The 22,924-nt window shown below is 42.0% G+C and overlaps 2 protein-coding genes across 5 annotated transcripts; both read left to right on the forward strand.

The window, feature by feature from the left end:
* The first annotated feature begins 356 nt into the window (after positions 1 to 356).
* On the forward strand, positions 357 to 11,715 carry gnl3l (G protein nucleolar 3 like). Its single transcript, XM_015959995.3, has 15 exons — positions 357 to 440; positions 534 to 577; positions 1,404 to 1,514; positions 1,582 to 1,698; positions 1,788 to 1,871; positions 1,978 to 2,113; positions 2,182 to 2,285; positions 2,394 to 2,538; positions 4,659 to 4,746; positions 4,843 to 5,020; positions 6,604 to 6,746; positions 6,831 to 6,967; positions 9,532 to 9,692; positions 10,880 to 11,051; positions 11,619 to 11,715. Exons 1-15 carry the CDS (start codon positions 428 to 430, stop codon positions 11,669 to 11,671), a joined length of 1,686 nt encoding a protein of 561 aa, XP_015815481.1. The 5' UTR covers positions 357 to 427; the 3' UTR covers positions 11,672 to 11,715.
* A 122-nt stretch (positions 11,716 to 11,837) lies between these two features.
* On the forward strand, positions 11,838 to 21,976 carry tfe3b (transcription factor binding to IGHM enhancer 3b). 4 transcript variants are annotated; one of them, XM_015959997.3, is made up of 9 exons: positions 11,838 to 12,088; positions 15,957 to 16,173; positions 16,585 to 16,809; positions 17,242 to 17,337; positions 19,751 to 19,862; positions 19,950 to 20,006; positions 20,121 to 20,196; positions 20,305 to 20,470; positions 21,299 to 21,976. In XM_015959997.3, the coding sequence occupies exons 1-9, from the start codon at positions 12,057 to 12,059 to the stop codon at positions 21,743 to 21,745; spliced, it is 1,428 nt and encodes a 475-aa protein (XP_015815483.1). In that variant the 5' UTR covers positions 11,838 to 12,056; the 3' UTR covers positions 21,746 to 21,976. The 4 variants fall into 4 exon arrangements, with proteins under 4 accessions (XP_015815483.1, XP_015815484.1, XP_015815482.1 ...); XM_015959998.3 differs by having other exon boundaries at positions 20,323 to 20,470; XM_015959996.3 differs by having other exon boundaries at positions 19,751 to 20,006; positions 20,323 to 20,470.
* The last annotated feature ends 948 nt before the right edge of the window (positions 21,977 to 22,924 follow it).

The raw sequence follows: 22,924 nt of genomic DNA on the forward strand, positions 1-22,924 counted from the left end.
GCTTTAACGATGTTGTAGTAAAACATGAGGTATGATAATTTCTCATTAATAACGTTGTTTCAGCAAAGCAGCAGAAAAGTTATATTTTGCAATAAATCTGCTAAAAAATTTACATATGAATTGTTTTTAAGAGACATTTTTAGAGACATTTTGTTGACAATGTGTTGTCTTTGTAAATGAAAATAAATAGATTTTTGTTTTGCTCATCATTAATTTACATTGTGACATAAAAACATACAGAACTAAAAAGTTAATTAAAGACAGCCTTACTCCAAGACAACCTAAATGGAAATGTCGATGGAACAACATTCACACGACGCGGCTTTTATTTTGGTATCCAACCAGACATGACGTTGATGTGGTCTTCTGGGTACGTCATTTCCCCTTCCAAACACGTGAGCTCGAAGAGGACGGTGAGAGTGAAAACATGTCCAAAGCTAGTACGTTGTTATTGTTTTTGCTAAATGTGTTGACCCAGTATGTATCAGTAGATGTTTAACTGCGGGCTTTGGTCGTCTTTTTGCGTTTTACAGAACAAAAACGAGCCAAACGTCTCGGTTTCCTTGGGAAATTTAAGGTAAGTGCTAGCCGGCTAACGTTACCCTGACTGTTTGCTGTTATGTTATCTGCTCTTTACTATTTTACTAGCATCGTTTAAATTCTTACAGTCAGTGTGCTGGGTGTGTCAAACCGTATTTCTCTGCAACTTTTACTGTTGAAGGACATTTTTTTCTCCCACTTATGTAAACAGCACTTTAAACAACTATATGTTGTTTACATTGTAGTCATGAAACTAATAATAAAAAAATCTTTTAGGAAGAGGTTGGAGATGTTTATTTAGGGTTTTGTTTTTTGTAAAATCAAATATACAATTTAGCAGACCAATTCAAATTATCACCAGGTTCTGGTGGACTGAGTTTAATGTCTAACTTTAAGTGCATTTAATGGTTGGGTCTAACTCAAAATGGTCAACAACAAAAAAAAAAGAGACATAAAAGTCTATGTTAACTCATATTGGTCACCGTAGTTTTTTTTTTAAATATTTGCTTTCTGCTTCTTTACTTTCAGAGTTTTTACGTCTGTTGGAAATGTAGGATTTCTGGTTGAGTTTACTGAGAATGTGTTGTGTGACAGGAACATGTATAAACAAAGCAACAAACCAGTGTCACCACAAAACCGCCTCAGTCCTGTATGTGTAACATAAACATGGTGTAACGTTTAGCAGAGTTGTCTAATAAAAAGACTGTGTATTACACTTCTCTTGCTTTAGTTTAGACTTTATCTTCATTCAAATTCTTAAAATGCTACAGATTTATGTTTGTTTTTAATAAAGGAATCACTGAAGGTCGGGTTCTCAGGCCTTGAGCTGCTTATTGTAATAAATCCTGATTTGCTCTCTGCAGACTAAAGATGGACAGAAGGCCGATGCCTCGGGGAGGACAAATAGAACAAAGCAGTCAGCTGTTCAGCTTGTTAAGAACTCCAGAAAACCAGAGGATGTCAGGAAACAAAGGGTGATTGCTGGGTCTAAAGCTATGATTGTTGTAATATGTTAATGACGTTAACACTGTTTCTCTTCAGCTTCAGGATCTCCAGGAAAAACAGAAACTGTCCAGAGAGCGGGAGATGATGAAGAGGAGGAATCTGGAAAGTTTTCAGAATGATATCCTGCAGCGCCAGAGAGAGTTTGAGCGCAGGGTAAAGGCAGTTCAGTTAGACTCACTGCATGCTGCACTGGTTTTAATTCTATATGTAGTAACTATTTTAGTTTTTCATTGTTTTTCCAGGAAACAGAACTGCAGACGTTGGAGAAACGTGTTAACTTTGAAAATGAGAATTCGAGAAAGGCTTATTACAGAGAATTTAAAAAGGTGGGAAGCAGATGTGTTGTCCTAGACACCGTCCAGCCTCCTTCAGTACCAAAAACAACATTTGGTAAAATGCAGCATGTGAGTATTCTTGATGTTTTTATTTAAGGTGGTGGAGAGCTCAGATGTGATTTTGGAGATTCTGGATGCACGCGATCCTCTGGGCTGCAGATGTCCTCAGGTGGAACAAGCCATCATCCAGAGTGGAACCAACAAGAAGATAGTTTTAGTCCTTAATAAGATCGGTGAGAATGAGTGGACACACGGGTCCTGTTCTCTTTATGAAGTACCAAACTGCTTTCTTTTATTTTAGATTTGGTCTCTAAGGAGATAGTGGAAAAGTGGATCAAGTTTCTTCGTAATGAGTTTCCCACCGTGGCCTTCAAAGCATCTACTCAGCAACAAAATAAAAACTTGGTGAGAGTGACACATTTACATTTAGGTTCTCAATGTGGTCGTATTTTAGAAGTTTCCGGATGTACTTCACATAGTCATGACACCTGCTGTTTTCCTTTGAATGAGCAGAAGCGCAGTAATGTTCCGGTGACACAAGCCCCCTCGGAGCTTCTGAGCAGCAGCGCGTGCGTTGGAGCTGACTGCCTGATGAAGTTACTGGGCAATTATTGCCGCAACATGGACATAAAGACGGCCATCACTGTAGGCGTCGTAGGTAAGGCTTCCTAAACAAAGATAGAGGCTTGGACACACCTCCCTACGAGTTTTAGCCCTGTAAATGATTTAAATAATCGTGGTTAAAAGAAATCTGGTCATTAAGCAACAGAAGCTGAAGTTTAACTAATTCTTATTGAGTTATGAATGTCCCTGGCGTGTGGATCTGTAACACAACCCTGATTTGGTCAATGATGTCAGTGCTGATCCAGTCACCTGTTAGATTAAACCTCTACCAGCAGGTTTGTGTGTGTGTGATCTCTGACTCCTACTGTTTAAAAGGAGAACTGCAGCTGCACTGGTTACAAAGAACAAATACAGAAAATATTTTCATCTTTATGTAGATAAACAAATTCTCCAGAAGAAAGTAAAATGAATACAACATGTGTTTATATTAGAGGGGGCTGGTTTGGCGTGTGCCTGGTTGATTGATACTTTTTGCATTAGGGCTGATTATTCTGTGTAATTTAATCATGAGTCTGTTTTAGAGCTGAGGAAAATAATCAAATAGTGGAATGTAGTTTTGTTTTTTAATGGCGGCACCAGCGCTGCATCCAGATCTGTCAGAGTGAGTGTCCTCCACATTTACCAGCTGGTTCCACCTTAATGTGGTACTGCAGGGCTGAGCCTAGAGTTGTAACCTGAGACTGAACCAGAACCGAATCAGCCTGACCGGTTCTGTTGGATTTGGGCCGTGAATTATGTTAATTTGAGCGGGTTGTCACTCGGCGCGCTCCGCTCGCTCGATCAGCGACTGAGAGAGAGAGAGAGACTGTCTGCTCACACAAGAGAGAGGATCGGAGGACGCTCCTCCAAACCGATGCTCCAAACACACGTTATTATTTTCATAATTTAATTATTATTTCTCCTCGAAGCGCTCAGTCAGACTGCTTGTTGTAATGTAGGGAGATCCAGTCTTGGCGAGGGGGCGGGGTCAATGACGGCGGCTGCAGCGTAATCGTCTGTCTCTTTTATTTAGGGACACGGAGAAATTAAAAGGAGAGAGAAATAGAAGATAGAAGTTCTTGTTCCACTTTATTCTTTTGTTTCATGATGATAAACTGATGTTAAATTCAGCTTAAAGAGAAACTGGGAGGAAACTTTGGTTCATTTTAGGTTACAGGAGGTCTTGTCTCCTATCTGCTCCTCCAGAGACGGCATGGACATGAGGGTTAAAGGGTGAGGCTTACACAGGACAGGTTGGTGGAAAGGTTTGTAGTTAGCTGGTTAGTGAAAGAGATCCATCAGCTGGGTAATTTAATCCTAATCCAGCCCACAGCCTCCTGCTGGTGTTATTATCAGAAAGAATAAAACACACATCTTAAATATTATTGGAAGTGTAGAATTTGTTTTATGTTTTATTATTTTCTGCATCAAACAGAACTTGATTCATTCTCCAACATTTCAGAAATGAACCACGGGGTTCAAATAAAATAACAAAGTCAAACATTTCATTTGGTGTTATTTCTGACACCCTTCAACTGTGGCTTAAATATTTGACTCTAGAGCTGCTCAGAGACATTAAACACTCATATATGAACCCATTATGTATTTTATTATTACATTATGTGTCCTGTAGGTTTTCAGATTTTTTTTTTTTTTTAGATTTTGTGAGTTTTTGCAAAGCGTGTTTTTCTCAGCCTGAGGCGTGGTGTTGAACGAGGAAACAGATGTTTTACTTTGTTAAATCTTCTTAAATGTTTAAATGTTTTGTCCTAACCTGTTGTGAACGGAGCGATGGCAGGTTGTGTCAATTACGGTTTTTGATAAAAAAAATAAAAAGCAATTATCTGACATCTTCTATTTATCAATGAAAACAAATCAATATGAAATAATCGTGATGCATCGGGATATCGAATTGAATTGAATCGTTGAACCAATAATCGAATCAGGAGACAAGTGAAGATTCGCACCTCTAGTCTGTTTATGATGAAATGTAGTCATTTTAAAACCAGACCATGACTGGTGAACGCTTCTGGCTAAAAGAGCTCCCAGCGTGTGTTTAAGCTCCTCAAAAGACCAAAAAGCTAAAGCTCAGCTTCATTTGTAGACGAGCTAACTCGGTTTTTTTATACCACTATTTTATCTGAACTGAGGTTGTTGTCCTCTTGTGTTTTACAGGTTTTCCTAATGTAGGGAAAAGTAGCTTGATCAACAGTCTGAAACGAGCTCGGGCGTGCAGCGTCGGAGCCACGCCTGGTGTCACAAAGTAAGTCTGCAGCATGCTTCTGTTCTTGCTGCCTTGCTTTGTTCATGGTAAAAAAGCAAATGGACTAAACTAAAATTAACAACAGTGGTATTTCAGGTGTCTTCAAGAAGTTCACTTGGACAAACACATTAAGCTCCTGGATTGTCCTGGCATTGTCATGGCGACATCAACGTCTGACGCAGCCATGATTCTCCGTAACTGTGTGAAAATCGAGCAGCTTGTGGATCCTCTTCCACCCGTCGAAGCCATCCTCCAACGGTGCAACAAGGCTCAGGTACAATCTGATCACATTTTACTGGCACACAATGTGGTAATCTAGGTGCTGTGGAGGGAAATAGCGAAACCAGCAAAGATACAGACTAATGGAAAAATCAAAAATGCTCCAAAGTTTGGGATCAAACTAATGGGCAGATTGGCTAATGCTAGCGCGCAGCACCCTCACAATCGGTTTGTGAATTACTAAACTATACAAGCACAGAAAAACCCCCACCATCCCATTTATTTCATACAATTCAGGTCCTTCAGATTTGACCCCTCCCCAGTTGTCAAAGGTGCACCACAAGGTTCTGTCCTAGGGCCCCTTCTCTTCATTATCTACCTCCTTCCATTTGGTCACGTCTTACTAAAATTCAACATTTGTTTTCACTGTTTTCCTGATGACACCTAGATCTACTTGTCTCTAAAACCTCATTCTCTATCTTTGCCCTCCTTCCTCTCTTTTTGTATAGTTGAAATTAAATACGGTTCACCACAAACTTGCTTAAACTAAATTGAACAACGAAATAGAAATCCTTGTAGTTGGCACCAAATCCATCTTGTCCAAAGCTCCAGGTTTTTCACTTACGGTTGATGCCTCCTCTGTGTCTCCTTCCCATCAGGTTAAGAGTCTGGGTGTCATCCTTGATAGCACTCTTTCATTTCAATCACACATCAACAACATCACTCGGGCTGCCTACTTTTACCTGCGTAATGTTAATGGCCTTTGCTCCTCTCTCACCCCCCACTCTGCTTCCATACTTGTTCACAGTCTTGTCATTCCCTCCTGGTTGATCTACCACAGAAGTCCCTCCATAAGCTCCAATTGGTCCAAAACTCAGCTGCACACATCGTTTCCAAAACCCCAATGAGTCACCGTATCAGCCCTGTCCTCCAGCCATCAATAACCTCCCACCCCCATACCTGCCTGACCTCTCTCACATGGTCTCTCACATCCGTTCCCTCAGATCAAACTCTCTGTTCCATCTTTCCGTCTCAGCACTACGGGGAGCTGAGCTTCCAGCTGCTCTGCTCCCCACCTGTAAATCTAGACTCAAAACCCACCTATTTCAGACCGCCTACTGCCTGTGACACATTTTATCTGCACAATGGAGCAGAACCATAGCAGTCTATGGCAAGCCGTTGTAGTATGTAATTCACAAACACTTCTATGTTTGAATGTAATTTAGACTGGATTATGTTACAGTAGAAGTTAGTAGCATTTCCAGTAAAATAATACAGAACATGTAAATGAAGTAATTAAATATGTGGATATATTTATTTATGTTATTTTGACTAGGATGAGTGATATGAATGCAAACCTAAAACATTAATGAAATGTAGGTCAAACGTTTCCATAAAATTATTAACTATGAATATCAGGTGAGAAAGAGGGAACTAGACAACACCAATTTAATACATATTATTGAACCTTTTATACTTTTGTTGTTTTGTTTTCATATTTTTAGCAGCACACCGTCTCATTTCACTTGAAACGTCGTCAAATAGAATAATCGATTAATCGACACCAGAGGATTCGATAAAATATTCGATAGCTGCAGTTCTAGTGATGTGTAGATGTGAACTCTTGTGCGTCTTCAGATCATGGAGCACTATGGCGTTCCAGACTTCCAGACAGCCAGGGAGTTTCTGCTGCTGCTTGCTCGACGGCAGGGCAAACTGAGGAAGGGAGGACTGCCTGACACTGACAAGGCAGCTAAGAGTGTACTGATGGACTGGACCGGGTTAGTGGAAATGTGCTGTTTCACAAATAAGTCATTGTTTCTAGTTGTTTGTGTTTATGTAGCCTTCTTGTGTTTTTTTTGTAGAGGAAGAATCAGCTACTTCACACACCCTCCAGAAACGCACACACTCCCCACGCACGTCAGCGCTGAGATTGTTTCTGAGATGGGAAAAGCATTTGACTGGGATGAGCTGGAAAAAGGAAATCAGGAAGCTCTAGCAGGTAAAGAGGTGCAGTAATCCAACTTTTGGAAATTTCTCCATTTTCAACATTTAAATGGTGAAATGGTAAATGGTCTAGCACTTGAAATAGCGCCTTGTAGGGTTCCACAACCGCCCAAGGCACTTTACAACACAACCAGTCATTCACCCATGCACACACATTCACATGCTGCTGGTGATGAGATGTAGCCACAGCTGGGAGCACTGACAGAGGTGATGCTGCAGAGATCTGGTACCACCGGTCCCTCCGGCCACCAAGAGGCAAGGCTGGTTAAATGTCTTGCCAAAGGACACAACGACTGAATCAGCCAGGGCTCAAACTTGCAACCCTTCAGTTAGGGGGTGGACACTCTGCCACTGTTGTCTCTCATTACAGAACTGTGTGTGTGTGTGTGTGTGTGTGTGTGTGTGTGTGTGTGTGTGTGTGTGTGTGTGTGTGTGTGTGTGTGTGTGTGTGTGTGTGTGTGTGTGTGTGTGTGTGTGTGTGTGTGTGTGTGTGTGTGTGTGTGTGTGTGTGTGTGTGTGGTGACAACGTTTATCATTCCTGAACAAAGAGAGGAAGTGAGCTAGCTTTAGCCTCATGAAAACACCTCAGCAGAACAAGGAAGTGAGAGTTTATGAGTAGAGACTTTGTAGCTTCGTGGGCAGAATGGAGTTAAGCCAGAAAACTAGTGAAAGTTAAGCTGTTGCTCTTCAGGTGGCTAAATGAGACGATAGAAAGGAGAAACGTCTAGATCTTCAGTAGGTCCGGCAGGACATTATCATTTACATAAAACAGTAGTTTACTCTGTTTTATGTAATAAATGTGGAATATTGAGTGACTTGAATTCATATGACGAGCTTTTATTTTATAAACGGATTGTTTCTGTCGTCTCATTTGAAACCTTTATCTGACTAAAGCCTGGTTTATGCTTCTCCGTCAGCTCCGCAAGGGACAGACACGCACGGATTGATGGAAGCGTTTTGCTCTTTCACTTCTCCGTCTCCTGGAGAGTGTTGCAAAGCAATTGCCCGGCAGGACAACAGAGGGCGTAGTGCTGTTCTGTGGTATCCTGTCATGTATCGGTCCAAGATAGTGTGTTTATATTGTGTTTTTTGTATATATAAGAGACTTTTTAACACGGGCATATTTGTCTCTCATCCTCCTCCACTTTATGCGCTCGCCACCTCTAAACCCACGTTTCCTGTCATTTCCATCCACAAATAAAACGCTTGCTGCGCATCTTTTCACTCCTCTGGGAATTAAACGTTCATGTTTTTAGAGTTTTTTCGCGAGGTATTCTTCAAGCTGCTCCGTGTCTGCCTCTAGTTATCCTCGGCTCTCTTTATGTTTTTGAGGGCGCAGTGGCGGGGCTGTAAACAGCGGCGTCCTGACCAATCACAAGCTTGCGTAAGCCGTCTCGTTAGACGGATGTTTAAAAAAGAGAGCTCGACTCCGTACGTACTTGCGTGCCTGCCGGAGCCCTACGCAAGGACGTTGCGTGTCTCCGCACTGACGCAGACGGAGAAGCATAAATCAGGCTTTAGTTTTACTGGAAACACCCGCATATTTCTTTGACTTGCAGGCAGATTTCTGAGCTCCTCGTTTGATGCATTGTTATTTAATTCTCATGAAACTTTTGTTGTCTTTGCTTTTGAATTGTTAACATTGTATCAATCCATCATATAACAGCATTTTTGTGAATAAAAAGATCAAAATTGTAAAATGCAGTATTCAGAAAAATGAATGAAAATGAACAAAATGAAAGTTTTGAAGATTAAGGTGAATTTAAAGTGTGTATCGACATGGAAAATAGTTTTTGACAGAATTAGATGAGGGGTTTTGAGGAAGCAGAACTGTTCCCCTGCAGCTTGTTGACATAGAACTAAACTGTGTTTCCCGGGCTGTCATGTATGGTTTTCTCACTAAGAGAGACAGAAAATACACCTAGTTCACTAAAGGTGTGTCACAAACATCTGGTGCATTCAAATGCACCTCGTAAACCTGGAAACCAGCACTCGAATAGCTGCAGACATTTACAAAATATGATAGTTTGCCTTTTGAAGGATTAAGCAGTATGTGTAGGTGTCATATTTGTTATTGACTTTGCAGGTTTTATGTCACAAAGCAAAGCTGGAATACAAGTTTAAAACTAGGGATGCACCGATCCGATCACGTGATCAGAAATCAGGTTGATCACATGCTTTTCAGGAAATTCGTGGGGACAATTTAATTTTTACATATATTCTTAATATTAACATGTTTCTTATTAATTTACTTCCTAAACAAGTGATGTTTTATGGCAAATAAACCGAAGAACTGACATAAATGCAGAAAGAAAGAATTGCGTTAATGAATTTAAATAACTTAAAGGACAGCTCTAGTGTGTTCTCCTTTTTTCTTAATGCATTTCTAAAGTACTGGATTGGGATCCGGTATCGGCAGATTCTTAAAATAAATCTGAATCGGCTCAGGAGCAAAAAACATGATCAGAACACCCCTATTTAAAACATTTGTGATAGAGCTTTGTTTTGTACAGATCTGAACAGTCTAGTCTGACGGATGGTTGCATTTCACCGTTTCAGAGTCCTCCTGCCCAGATGTCCCAATGGGGTTCTGCATGGAACCTTCTGGAATGACACAAGGTGGTCCAGATGAGATAAATGCTGAGCCGGGAATGGAAGGAGGTTCAGATGAAGCGTTTCAAGATGAAGTTGAATCTATGGCAGACGATCAGGATGGAGAGGTCAGGGTTGACTTCATTCTTCCAGGTTTAAAGCCCGGACCGCTGCTTTTTTCAGCCATCACACAGAACTGCCCACAGATCCAAAACGGTGGCACACCGTATGGCACAAGACTTCAGTGAGCCAAACTGCACGTCACGAGCACGCCCCCTAAAAAGCATATGTCACTAAAAGCCGACAGCTAACCAAAACGGCAGGGCTGAAAAGAGAAAAGTGCCACCATTAACACTTCTTTTATTAGACCCTAACCCTAACCTGAACTCCAAAAAGGAGTGGTCCACATGTTCCTGCGTGTAGCTTCCACTGTTGCTAATGCTAATGCTGCTAATTCTACTCTCGTATTATCCCCCTGTCACTAGTTGTTAGCATCACTTCCTGGGTGTTTTTCATTGGTTTATTGCAGAGGCTGACATTGGTCGTGAGAGGGCTCATTAAACTGTTGTTGGGCTGGTCTCACTGGTCGGCCACAGACCTGCAGATTACTCTCGTGTTCACCGTTTTTTTGTCACGATTCTGTTGACGACGAGGGGTTTGTCTGGGACGGCCGTAAAGCGCACACTGCGATCTGGGCACGAGGCATGTAAAGATGTGTCAGATGCAGGTTGTCTCACTTAGGGCTGAACCATGTGAGCAAAAGATTGAATTGCGATATTTATGTAGTGCAGTCTGATTATGTTCTCTTCAAATCAAGGTGCAACACTCTAGTCACAATCTAGTCATAAATCATACCATAAAAACATTAAAACCTAATCATTTTTTCTCCAATTATCATTTTAGACTTTCTTTTTTTATGTGCTTGTGAAGTCATTTTTTTCTAGAGAGGCACTACATAAAAGACATTCTTCTTGTTCAAGGTAATAATGCAAGGAGGAAAAGTGAAGGTAAAAATAGCTTTCAAATGTATTTAATAAAAAACACAGCGTTCTCCCTGCATTGTAGTAACAGAGCTATGTAAGGAAAAATGTGCAGATTTGCCAGCTGAAGAATTGGGCACAGTAATGGTTAACCCCCCCACCCCCCCACCCCCAATGCCTACAAAAGTTGACACAACAGGTCCAGGATCAGTCAGTAGTGCTACAAAAGAACACAGCTTTGATAATCTTGTGAGATTGTGTTGTTTGAAATCACAATTTTGGTCCAAAAACAATTATTGTTCAGTCACTCATTCTTTCTGTGTCAATTAAAATAGTTTGGACCAATGACGGTGGAAATAAAAGCACAGAAGAGGACTGATGTGCCTGTGAAGGAGGCTGCTCCCAAAACGCCGAACCTGAAGGATATTTTACATGTGGATCCTCTACAGCAGGGCCAGGCTCTCCTGGCTGCCGGCAAGAAAAGGAAAAAGCTACAGAAAAGAGCTGGTTTGTATAACTCTGTGTAATTATTTTGTCTTAATAAGTGACATTTATTCTAACCTTGTCTAATAAGAAAAACATAGGAAGTTTATGACTTTCAGCCTAAAATGAAAGTGATTCGGGTGAGTTAATGCAGCTTAGTTAGTCTGCTACAGTCTGAGGGTTGTTCTGTCTGTGTTCAGTCTTTTTATTTCACCGTGAATGTGAGTGGTCATCTAACTGTTCTACTTCCTGCTTATCCCTTGTCAGAAATCCTTACAGAATTTATAACCAACAAATTGTTCAGGTGAATTATGCCAGTGATTTATAATGTTTTCAGGTTCCAGTCTACAAAATAATCCTGGCTGGCAGAATCCAGCAAAACATTTAAACAGACCACGACCAATGCACCATTTTTATCTGTTTATAACTATTGTTTTTATCGTGTTATAATTGTTGTGGTAAAAATATGTTTTTGGTAATTATTGTAGCATAACAACAACACAGCACACCGCCTGAACAACATCAAGAATAGTTGATTGTTTTTATTGTTCAGACTGTACTACTAAACTTTTTATTTATTTTTTTGTGCAGATAAAATTGCCACCAAACTCTCGGACACGTTGACATCTGCAATGGATTTCTAATTTTCAGATATTTGATTAAAATTAAATTAAAGAACATATCCGGACATATTTGGTTGTTGTCTTTTTTTAACTGCGACCATAATGTGCAGTGCTCTATCCATAAAACACTAAACTGTTGATAAGTAAATTGTTTTTATCAAGTATGTTTAAAATCGGCCCTTCTCGAAGCTGGTTTATTTTATTTTTTAACATCTCTTGTATGTGATGGTCATTAAAAAACAGCTGAAGTTAGGTTAACTTGACAGCCTTAAACCACTTCCGGGTAACATTTACCTGCTTGACGTCATTCCCAACATAAACAGTGTTAAGTAACGAGTTCAGCTACTACTGACTTTGTAATTACCGACGTTAAAATGATAAAGAAAATGGAAGACTGTGGGGATTTATGACCTTAATTCCATCAAACTCCGTTCCTTGGTATGTATCTACTCTAAAATGCTTTTCGACTGTAGCTGTAGCTTTTTGGGCAGCTAACGGGTGCTAGATTGTTAGCTAGCTCTTTAGCCAAGTTATGACTTCCTCGTTGCCTTGTGTGTGTTGTTTATTACTTACAAAGTATTCAACAAAAGTACCACAGGTGGTGTGTACGCTGGAAAGCTTAATTAACACTTTTTATGTAGTTTTAATGAAAAGGGCCCGTTAGCATCACGGAATTGTCAAAGCGAACTCTGCTAAGTCATGACGCCAGAACAGCTCTGTTTAAAAATAACGATTATGAAAACAAAAGTGACTTAACTGCTGCTGTCTGACGATTCTCAACAAACAAGTTGGCACCCGAACAACAACATCAATGTCTTCTCAAAAATAGGACTGAACATCTGAGAAGTAAGTGTTGTTTTGGCAGGCATTCCGATGTATTTACATAACCTGGCTAGAAATACAGCTAATGGAGGCTCCACGGAAATAATTGGATAGTTATTGGTTTATAAGACTGTTTTTGTACCTACACTCAGGATATATGTGAAATATACTGTGCACTTTGAATGTCGTGCACAAGTAGAAAATACAACACTGAGGAGAAACCTACAGGGGTCTCAGCAGGGATTTGTCAACTTTGGTTTGTTTATACCACATCTTCTACTGCAATCTCGGCATTTAGAGTTTATGTTCCATACTTTTATTAATTTAATAAAGTTATTTATAGCCAAACAGGGAAAAGGACACTTCTGGTAGAGCTGTTCTTTAGAAGCATTTGTAGAAAATCAGTTTACTCAGGTAGAGATGAAGCATTTTCACCACAATCACTTCAAAACATTACATAAATGTATGTTATTTATTTAAAGTCTTCCCACTGCCTTTACAGCAGTTTGTCTCCAATAGGTAGTAAAATGCTTTATTTATCAGAGTTTTGCTTAAAACAATCAAGATAGTGAACTCTTGAGTTCACCAACTAAACTGATTTAACATTTTAAACAAACTGTGGTTTATAACTAGTCCTGTTTAGCTAATTTTCAGACTGAAATGTTTAAAAGCAACTTGCTTTTATGGTTATTGTCTTTTTGCATTGGGAATTCCCTGCATTTATTGCTTGCAATAAGACAAGAAAACTGCTAAAACCAGCCTTTCTAGTATCTAACTCTTACTCGGGTTCCTTTTGCTTGAAGTTACAAGGCCCCAAAGCAAGGGCTTCATAGCCACTGCCCACTGTGCAAACACCTAGTTTGGACGTCCTACAGAGTTGGTCTGGACCAACGGACTCATTATAGACATGATCTGCACGTCCTTGAGACATTGACTGTTTTGCAGGGAGGTACCAGACCTCTGATCTAGAGCTTCTGCTGAAACGATCAGAGGTGCTCTGTCATTGTGCAAACAGTAGGGCATGGGTATTCTTGCTTTTAAGCTTCAGTAGCAATAGTACATTTTAGCTGCCTGCACATGATTGAGATGGTAGTGGCTGAGGTTGTTAAGCACATGGAGATGGTTGTGATCTTCCTGCAGACATGAACAGCATTCAGCAACAAACCACAAAAACGTGTTTCCTCTAAGGTCCTGCAGTTCAGACCGTTTTTGTTTAAGTGATGTAAAGTAATTACAGATATTAATATATGAGAGCAGCTGCAGGTCTGTGTCAGAGCTGAATGAATTCATTTTGAGGCCAACATTTTGACCTGGGATAAAAACACTACATTAGAGCACCCTCTAAGTGATAGGAGCAGTGTTTGATGCAAAAGAAATGATGCTAAATGATCTCATGTCTTCTAGGATCTGATCGACACATTTAACATTTAGGTCCACCTTCTCCTTCCCTGTGTGTCCTGCTGTAGGTAAATAAGCAGTAACCAGTTTTATTCACACGGGTGTTATTTATTTTTATTCTTCCTCACAATCTGATCATGATGAAGCATTTGTGAACGGATCGGTGAGGGTCTTGTAGAAACATGGCCTACGGCCAGCAGTCTGGTTCAAAATGAAAAGACATCCACAAAAGGATTTATGAATCTCAGCAGCCATGTTTATCTGTGCAGCACTGCAGCATATTCTCACTTATAATAACGTGAGTTTTTTCTATAAAAGAAGATATTAAAGTGTAACTGGGTTACCCGTTGTCTAGTCAGGTGTTTAGAGTAACAACATTCTCAGAAGTTTCTGTTTTTTATAGCGTATCAAAGTATCTGACGTACTTTCATGTTGGAAACTCCTCTGTGTTGATGTTTAATGGTGATTCACAGCCGTCGACAACTTATGGGATATTTGACCGTTTTCTAGCAAGGACCTCTGCTTGGAGAAGCGACATTCATGTTGGCTAATGAGCCAATATCCACACTTTATTGAAACAACTCCAGTCTCTAGATTTTTGTAGTATCTGATCTTATTTATACTCTACCTTTAACTTCACATTTTTATGGAAGTCTGTGTTTATTTGCTATCTTAAATTGTATCCTCAGCAGCAAGTACACAGCATGTGCTGCATCTGGAGGTCAAGTCTAACATGAGTTTCTTAACATTTCGTCCAAATGAACCATACGATTCAATATAGGCAGCACTTTTGGCAGTGCTCAGACGTTAGCTCATCAGTCCTGTAGGATGCCAATACCATTTTTCCAAGCAAAGGTCTTTCAGGAAGTTACGACAGGTAAATGCACCTTAAGTAGCTCAAAAATCAATTTTAACCTGACATCCTTTTCAACATTTCTATCTTCCTAAGTAGTTTGGTCACTAAATATGTTTTGGATACAAACAAACTGACTGCAAATCCACACTGGAGGCATTAGCGGTGTGGAACGGCGCTGCTTCACCATTGTAGTCCATGGGTTAACCCAAACTGGCCTGTGGCGCGGAACATTTCAGGCGTAGTCCGGACGTGGCTCGCTGGCCTGCCAGACTCCTCAGGGTCTGGGAACTCTCCTATTCAAATAACCCCGCCCCCTGAGAATTGTAACCGAGCCAATCGGCGCTGAGTAGCGTACGTCACACACCACAACGCCGAGTTAGTCATAAACATGGCGACTGAAGCGGAGTTCGCTCTGGTCTAAATGACTTGAACATCTTTAAAACCACAACAAGTAGAAGCGCTGAAAGCCTTTCTTCTAAAGAAACAAGTTTGCGCCGTCGCCAGACGCCATTTTTGGCTACAGCTAAAAAACGACAGCGTCGCGCGGTACAGTCGGCATTTCCGTCGTTTTTCTGATTGGTTATTTTTGAGCTGTCTAGTCCCGCCCCTCATGTGCCTCTCTGCCTGTGAGTCACCAGAGTCTCTGTGCAGAATTAAACGGAGGACGAGTCTGGCAGGCCAGGCTAGCTAAAGATAGAACTGGGTTGTATTTTTGATGAGCTGCTTCTAAGAAAGTTCACATAGAGCTAGACAGGAAGTCACCCACAGTTTCATTGTAAAACGTCTGGTAATTTTCAAAATAAAAGATAATTGCAGAGATGCGATTTCTTATCTATATGCATTACGTCAATACATGTGACCTTTCCTCCCAGCATTGTTGAGAAGTACAGCCGTGTGTTTTTCATGGCTTTAATCCTGATAGTGGAGAGGAACAACAACATATGACATCAAATGTGATCTCCTCCTTGGCATAAACAAACCGGGACCTTTGAAGTCTGGAGGGATTTTGTGAGTCCGGTGAGGAGGATCACAGACGAGTTGCTCCGCCGCAGAGATTCCCCGGTGTAGATTGACGCACCGCAAAGCACGCGAGTAAACCGTCCCGCTGCCATTCCGCTCCACTGATGCCTTGAGTGTGGATTCAGGGTGTGACGTACCAGCATAATTAACAACACGACACATCTTAAACTCTTCACGTCTAACATCTTTTGTGGTTCTGTGTTTCTCCAGCTTTAAGCCTTGCTCTGCCTCCATCATGTCGTCACGGGTGTTGCTGCGGCAGCAGCTAATGAGGGAACAAGCTCAGGAGCAGGAGAGGCGAGAGGCCCAGCAGCAGGCCTCTGTCTCTCAGCTCCGAGCCTCTGATTCCACTCCAGCCATCTCCGTCAGCCTGGCCACAAACGGGGCCCGCCCTCCTCCTGCTCAGGTGCCTGTGGAGGTGCTGAAAGTAAGGCCGCCTGCTTCTGCATAGTACTCAAGTGTCATTTAAAAAATAATTCGGTGCTGTAACTCATTTAAAAGCGTGGTTCGCTGAAAAAACATGTTTAATGATTGTGACTCACTGAGGTTTTCATTCAGGCCGAACATGAAAGTATTCTGTGATGATAACAGACGGTGAAATGCTTGGATTTAAAAAGTCTCACACGTCTACTTCACACTGACTTGGCGTTCAGGGCCTCGCCGACCTTGACTTGCAAATGTTTTTCCGAGTGCCGCTTGCATCAAATTAAAACTGAACAAGGTGTTGAAATCATGAGAAAGTCACCGCATTCTCCTCTTCTTAGTATTTTATACAGGATGTTCAGAAATCGTACAGGTTTTGGAGTAAAGGTATGTAACAAGTATTGAAACGGTTCAGGTGCAGACCCACTTGGAGAACCCCACCAAGTACCACATCCAGCAGGCCCAGAGGCAGCAGGTGAAGCAGTACCTGTCTACCACTTTGGGCAACAAGGCGGTGACTCAGACCCTCGGCGTGTCGCCGGTCCCACAGTCCAGTTCGGCCCCTGAGGTCGGCCCTTCTGCCAGCAGTGCCCCTAACAGTCCCATGGCTCTGCTCAACATCGGATCCAACAAGGAGGAAGTAAGGGGAATTCCTGCTTTCTTACCAGTGGTTTGATTTCTCCTGTGTGAGTTTCATTTGCTTGTACAGCAGATTGCCCAACGCTGCTGGTCGTTGGCCTTCCTGCAGATCTGCACGTCGTTTTGAGGAAGTTAAAAGTGGATCCCCTTGCTCATTTTTCTTTAATTAGTTTGTTATAGCATGTTAAGCTGGAAGCTCCCACTGCAACGATGCAAGCCTTCTGATCATCACACCCCTGTTAGCCTGTTGTCACAATAGCATGTTAAATGTTGCACCTCCTCCTATTTACTGACCTCCTCGGAGCTCCTGCTTTGGGTTCAGCACTTCTGTTAGAAGTGCTGTGAGTTTTTAGCCTGTTAAAGGCTAAAAACTCACAGCATGTTGCCTTAATGAGAACGAACATTCACCTGTGGGTGTTTGTCTTTCATGTAGATCGACGATGTGATCGACGACATTATTAGTCTTGAATCCAGTCTGAACGATGACATCATTACGCTGATCGACTCAGGCCTGCAGCTGCCCAGCACGGTATGATAAACAACGCTTTTATTTGATTTTCTTTTTGCTACTTCCTCTAAAATTCAGATGTTGGATGACAGAAAACTCCAGGTTTGGTCTTAGTACGTGTTCTAAAGTCGGGGTGCTTTTTCTGTGAATGCACGTCCCTTTTCTGTGAGGAATTCTGAATCTGTGGGAGCAAACATACATTTGTGTCACTTTCTTACTATTTGCCACAGACGTGCTGCCTGGGCGGGGTAAAGCTATCAGAGGGGGAAGTGAGACAAAGTGGATTTTGCTGACTAGATAGTACAGCAGTCGGTTAAACGGTAGTTAGGACAGTCGCAACAGAGGGCCAGAGAGAAAATGAGAATTATGGTGATCCTTTTGGAAGACAAGAAGAAAGTCAGTGAGGTAAATCTGCTCTTTTGCTTTTGGAAAGAACAACAAGCGTCACCCAGCCTTGGTATTCAGGTAGAAAGATTAGATTGTTTGCTGTCCTCGAACAGCTTCAGTTAACTGAAAAGTTTCCGTTCTTATTGCCATGTGCAGCTTTCAGAAGCAATCTGTTCATATTTCAATTTTGGTTTCATTTCCAATCATAAAAGACAATTTAGTTTACACAAAAACCATTTACATAGTTTAGTCCCATCCTGTGTGTGTGTGTGTGTGTGTGCGTGTGCGTTAAGGTTTGGGTTAGGCGCAATCCTGTCACTAAAATGAATTCAATTCAAAGATAATTAATTAGACTTGCTAAGGGGGAGAGGGAGGGAGGGAGGGAGGGAGAGAGAGTGAGAGAGAGAGAGAGAGAGTGCGAGAGCGAGAGAGTGCGAGAGCGAGAGAGCGAGAGAGAGAGAGAGAGAGAGAGAGAGAGAGAGAGAGAGAGAGAGAGAGAGAGAGAGAGAGAGAGAGAGAGAGAGAGAGAGAGAGAGAGAGAGAGAGAGAGAGAGAGAGAGAGAGAGAGAGAGAGAGAGAGAGAGAGAGAGAGAGAGAGAGAGAGAGAGAGAGAGAGAGAGAGAGAGAGAGAGAGAGAGAGAGAGAGAGAGAGAGAGAGAGAGAGAGAGAGAGAGAGAGAGAGAGAGAGAGAGACCCACAATCTGTGTGGCAAAGCAGCCAGCAACGTGTATAAGCAACTTCCTGTTTGGACATTCAGGCTCCCGTAGCAGTTCTCTACATTTATAGCAGCTCTGCTCATGGACTGGTCGATTTAGTGGAATATTAATTTTAACATGTTTTAAATTTGTGTTTGAAAGTTATAAGTAATATAAGTAGCCAGAACATTCTTATGATGGTCTGATTAGATTCTAGTAAAACCCTCCTGCTGTCATGTTGGGGACCCCCCAGGACAGGGGATGGTTGATGCTTTATCCTTCAGGATCCTTGTGGCAGGGGTGAGGTGGTGCTCAATCCCCCCCAAAAAACACCTGGGGTCTATTGGACCCCGTTAGGAATGCAGATGGTTGGAGAAAAATAGCAAACACTACATTTCAGCCAGAACTCCAAACAGAGGGCTTGCTGCAGCAGGATTAGTCAAGGAACTGAGAGAAAGGCAAGCAAAAGTCACACAGTGAACAAATACTGTGTCCATTGGACCCCGCTGGGACTGCTGGGGACAAAATTCTGATCAAGACTCATCAAAAGCTGACAGGAGAACTTGCTACATCTGGATTAGTGAAGAAGCTGTGGAAAAGTAATGAACAACACACCTGGGATCCACCTGAGCACATTAGGAACGCGGGAGGGTTAAGCGTCACTGAACAGCACCACTCTGCCACCTGCTGACATAAATCTTGTTAAATTGCGAACTTCTGCTGTAAAAGTATGTGCTTTAAAGACACTTCTGAAGTGAGTATTTTGAGACCCATAATGCAAGGTGAAAACTGATTATATTATGCTCTCTAGTGTGCCCTGCTGAGTGACGCTCTTATTTTGAAAAGCTAAAATAAGGAATCAAAGCATTTTTCCCAATTTAAGGAGTAAAGATATTAAAGGCTGTCTGATATGTTTTTTTAAGGCCAGTACCGATTTTTAAAGATTTTTGTTGCCGATATCTAAAGCCGATTATTAAGGCTGATATAAATGCGTTTTAGCAGCACATTTGTTGTGAAAGGCAACTGAACACTCACTGTGTGCAATATAAATTATGTAATAATTCAACAAGTCAATACATCTCTTAATATTCATTGAACTTCAAAAATAAAACAAGCTTAAAACATTAAAAAAAACTGTGTTGGGGTCCTTCGGGTCCTTTCTTCAGTCTAGTAATGGTGGCAGTTGGCCACACGGGTGCCTGATTTTTTTGTTGTTGTTTTTTTATCGACTAAGATAATTTCAGCCGATATAGAAAAAATTGAATATATTGGCCCGATATACCCTTCGGCCTCTAAATGATGTTAAATAATAGTGACTTTTCGTAATGAAGCTAATGTGTTTGTGGTTGTAGCTCCCTGGAAATCTGCTGGATGTTTACCACAGCCCTGGGATGGCGGTCCCTACTCTGGCAGTCAGCAACTCCTGCCCTGCTGACCTTCCTAAAATTAAAAGGGAACTTTCTGGTAAAGAGGCAACTTCGCTGGATTTGATTTGCACTGAAAGAGCGTGTGAGTGCGATTGGTCGTGGCGTCACGTGTTTTCTGTTTCAGATGCAGATGCGAAAGCGCTGTTGAAGGAAAGGCAGAAGAAAGACAACCATAACCTCAGTGAGTGTTTGACTCTTTAATGAAGGACCTCTAACTGAATGTGACAGGATGCAGCAGCAGCACATGGCAGGTTTACAGACTTAATTAAAAAGTCATGCTGGGATTTTGTTTCAGTTGAAAGAAGGAGAAGATTCAACATCAATGATCGCATAAAGGAGCTGGGTACTCTGATACCCAAGTCAAGTGACCCGTAAGTTTTTTACTTTTGTTCTCCAGTCGTTTCATTTTTATGCGCGTGTGACAGCTGTAAAAATGCATCCAAGTTCCTGTTACTGTTTATTTAATTTCCCCCCCGATGGCGCCACAATGACGTCAGTGAGATGCGCTGGAATAAAGGCACCATTCTGAAAGCTTCAGTGGATTACATCAGGAAGCTGCAGAAGGAACAGCAGAGATCCAAGGATGTAGAAGTGAGACAGAAAAAGCTGGAACAAGCCAACCACATTCTGATGTTACGCATTCAGGTCAGTGAAGCCCCACGCACACTTCTCTTCAGTAATAATACATATTAGATATGTACTGTGGTCCTAAAACGGGTTACTATTTCACTTAAATCAGTGAAGTTGGTGGTTTCCACTTTCACCTCTTCTAGAATCCACTTCTGTCGTCTGTAAGTGGATCTAAGGCTTGTTGAGGAGCAGGAGGATGTAGCAGCGTGTAGTCATCAGCCACAGCCGGAAGGCAAAATGCTGCGTGCGTATGTTTGTCCTTCTGTCAGCAAAATAGCTCCTGAACCACCGGATGAACGCAGTCAGTGGATGTTCCTCCCCAGCTGAGTCATTTTTGGAGTCTACTCCATTCAAGATGGCCGGCTGCCACAGCTAATTTATCTTAGAAAACGTAAAAATGGCTAAACTGGACCTCTGAGCTAAGGTTTGGTGTTGTGGTCAAGATTCTGTCTCAACATAAACTCTTGGAGGCTGAGAGGACGATCAAGGAGGTTTGTGGATGTGGTGAGAGAGAACAAGAAGGTGTGAGGGTAGATGGGACTAAATGGAGATAGATGATTGGCTGCGGAGACTCCTGAAGGCACAAGCCCGATGAGAGAAGATCATAGCACAAACTGTGAGATTGTGCACGGCGTTATTTTAACCAAAGGTTCTTCCTTTATCAGCGTAAAATCATCCTAATATGTAGTCTGTCTCGACCCATCCTGCAGGATTATCCGGGTTAAATATTCCAACTTGAAGTCAGGGCGGTTTAAATCTCACCAGAACATGGTCTTTTGTTTGATTTTTCAGCCTCTTTAGTGATTTTAACTCTGAATTTCTGCATGCTGATGTTCTGGACAGGAGCTGGAGATGCAGGCGCGGCTCCACGGACTCCCAGCCTCGGCCGGCGTCTCCTCCGGTTTGGGTTCTGATCCTTCCCTGCTGCAGCAGCAGGCCGCTCAGCAGAGCAGCCAGCCAGTAGCAGGAGCCTCCACCCAGAACCTCGTGGGCCTGGGAGCCATCAGACAGCCTCTGCCGACCTCTTTTCTGTCTCCTCCCTCCTCGGACTCCCCTGCAGGAGTCACCATCAGCAGCCCGCTGGACCTCGGCAGTCTGAGCTTTGCTGAGCTCGATGACCCGTCCGCCTCGGCGCTGTACCCCGACGTCGGTCTGGGAGACATTCTAATGGACGACGGGTTGGCCCTGTCTCCAGACCGGGTAGCCGAGCCGCTGTTTTCTCCTCTGTCACCAGGTGCCTCAAAAACCAGCAGTCGCAGGAGCAGCTTCGACATGGACGAGGACTTGTGATGAGTCCTGTTTGGTCAAAGAGCGTCTGTAGGGACACGAATGTCGGCATCCTTCCTAACGAGTCTTGTCGGGGACTGAACCTGAGCTGTCGTAGAAACCATACTAACTCCAGAGGTGGAATCAGAACTACTTTGCCATACACACGTATTTACCATAGTTCCTGCTTGGAACAGGTCACATGATCACGTCTGAGTTTATAGAGGCAATCTTAATAACATGGATTATTGTATAATAGGCATGGACCTAGCATTAAGAAATGAAACGTTCTTTAATAGAGATTTTAAGGTTTATTCAGAGATATAAGAGGGATGTCTTTATTTTGACTTGGAGATCTAATATACATTTATTATGTGTGATGAGAAAAGCTGTGAGGTTTGTTTCCGTGACCACGTTGGCATTACAAACACACTAAGAGACGCCAAATGTTTGCTTTTCCTTTATCTGGCTGGAATCAGGGTTTGTCAGGATCAGTCGCTCTCCTCACCAGCAGCTACTGAAGGGATCCTTGTTAAGTGAATTGGCACATTGTGAGATATTTACTGCATATTGTATATAAGAGTATTTTATTTAGAGCAGTTTTATTGCACCTTACTTTACGGCAGTCTATGCATTTTATGAAAGCTTTGTGTCTGTTTTTAGCAGCGCTCCAGCGAGCGGACAGAGGCCACCCAGGCTGCACCATCATGGATGCTAGCAGCGATGCTGCTGCAGCTAGTTAGCCAAAGCAGGATTTCTTCCAGAGTAGCTACAGATCACAAATCAACATTTTACCTTTCAACACATCGTCAGCGAGTAGAAAGGCAGCGGTATGTGTACACTTCACAACAGTACTGTAGTTCATCTTTTTTATACCTGATAGTTTGATAAGTGGTTTTTCATGGCTAATTTCTGTGTTGTCACTGGTTTTTGTCTTTATTAACATTTGTGGTCACAGATTGTTTTTCTACCGAGTTGTGTTTGTGTTGTTTTGGACGATCACCTGCTATTTCTGAAACGCATTATTGCTTATTTTGGTGTGAATTTGAGAGGGTTTGACTCTCTTTAAAAACCACTAGTCTCACCTCTTAAGTAAAGTAACATGAGTAATGTGTGACTGACTGTCAGGTTGAACAGGCACAAAGTAAGAATCTAGTTAGTCAGATGCTCGGTGCAATCATGAATGTGTGTACAAATCCTCTC

Source organism: Nothobranchius furzeri, chromosome 3, assembly GCF_043380555.1.
Source record: "Nothobranchius furzeri strain GRZ-AD chromosome 3, NfurGRZ-RIMD1, whole genome shotgun sequence".
Classification (NCBI taxonomy): domain Eukaryota; kingdom Metazoa; phylum Chordata; class Actinopteri; order Cyprinodontiformes; family Nothobranchiidae; genus Nothobranchius; species Nothobranchius furzeri.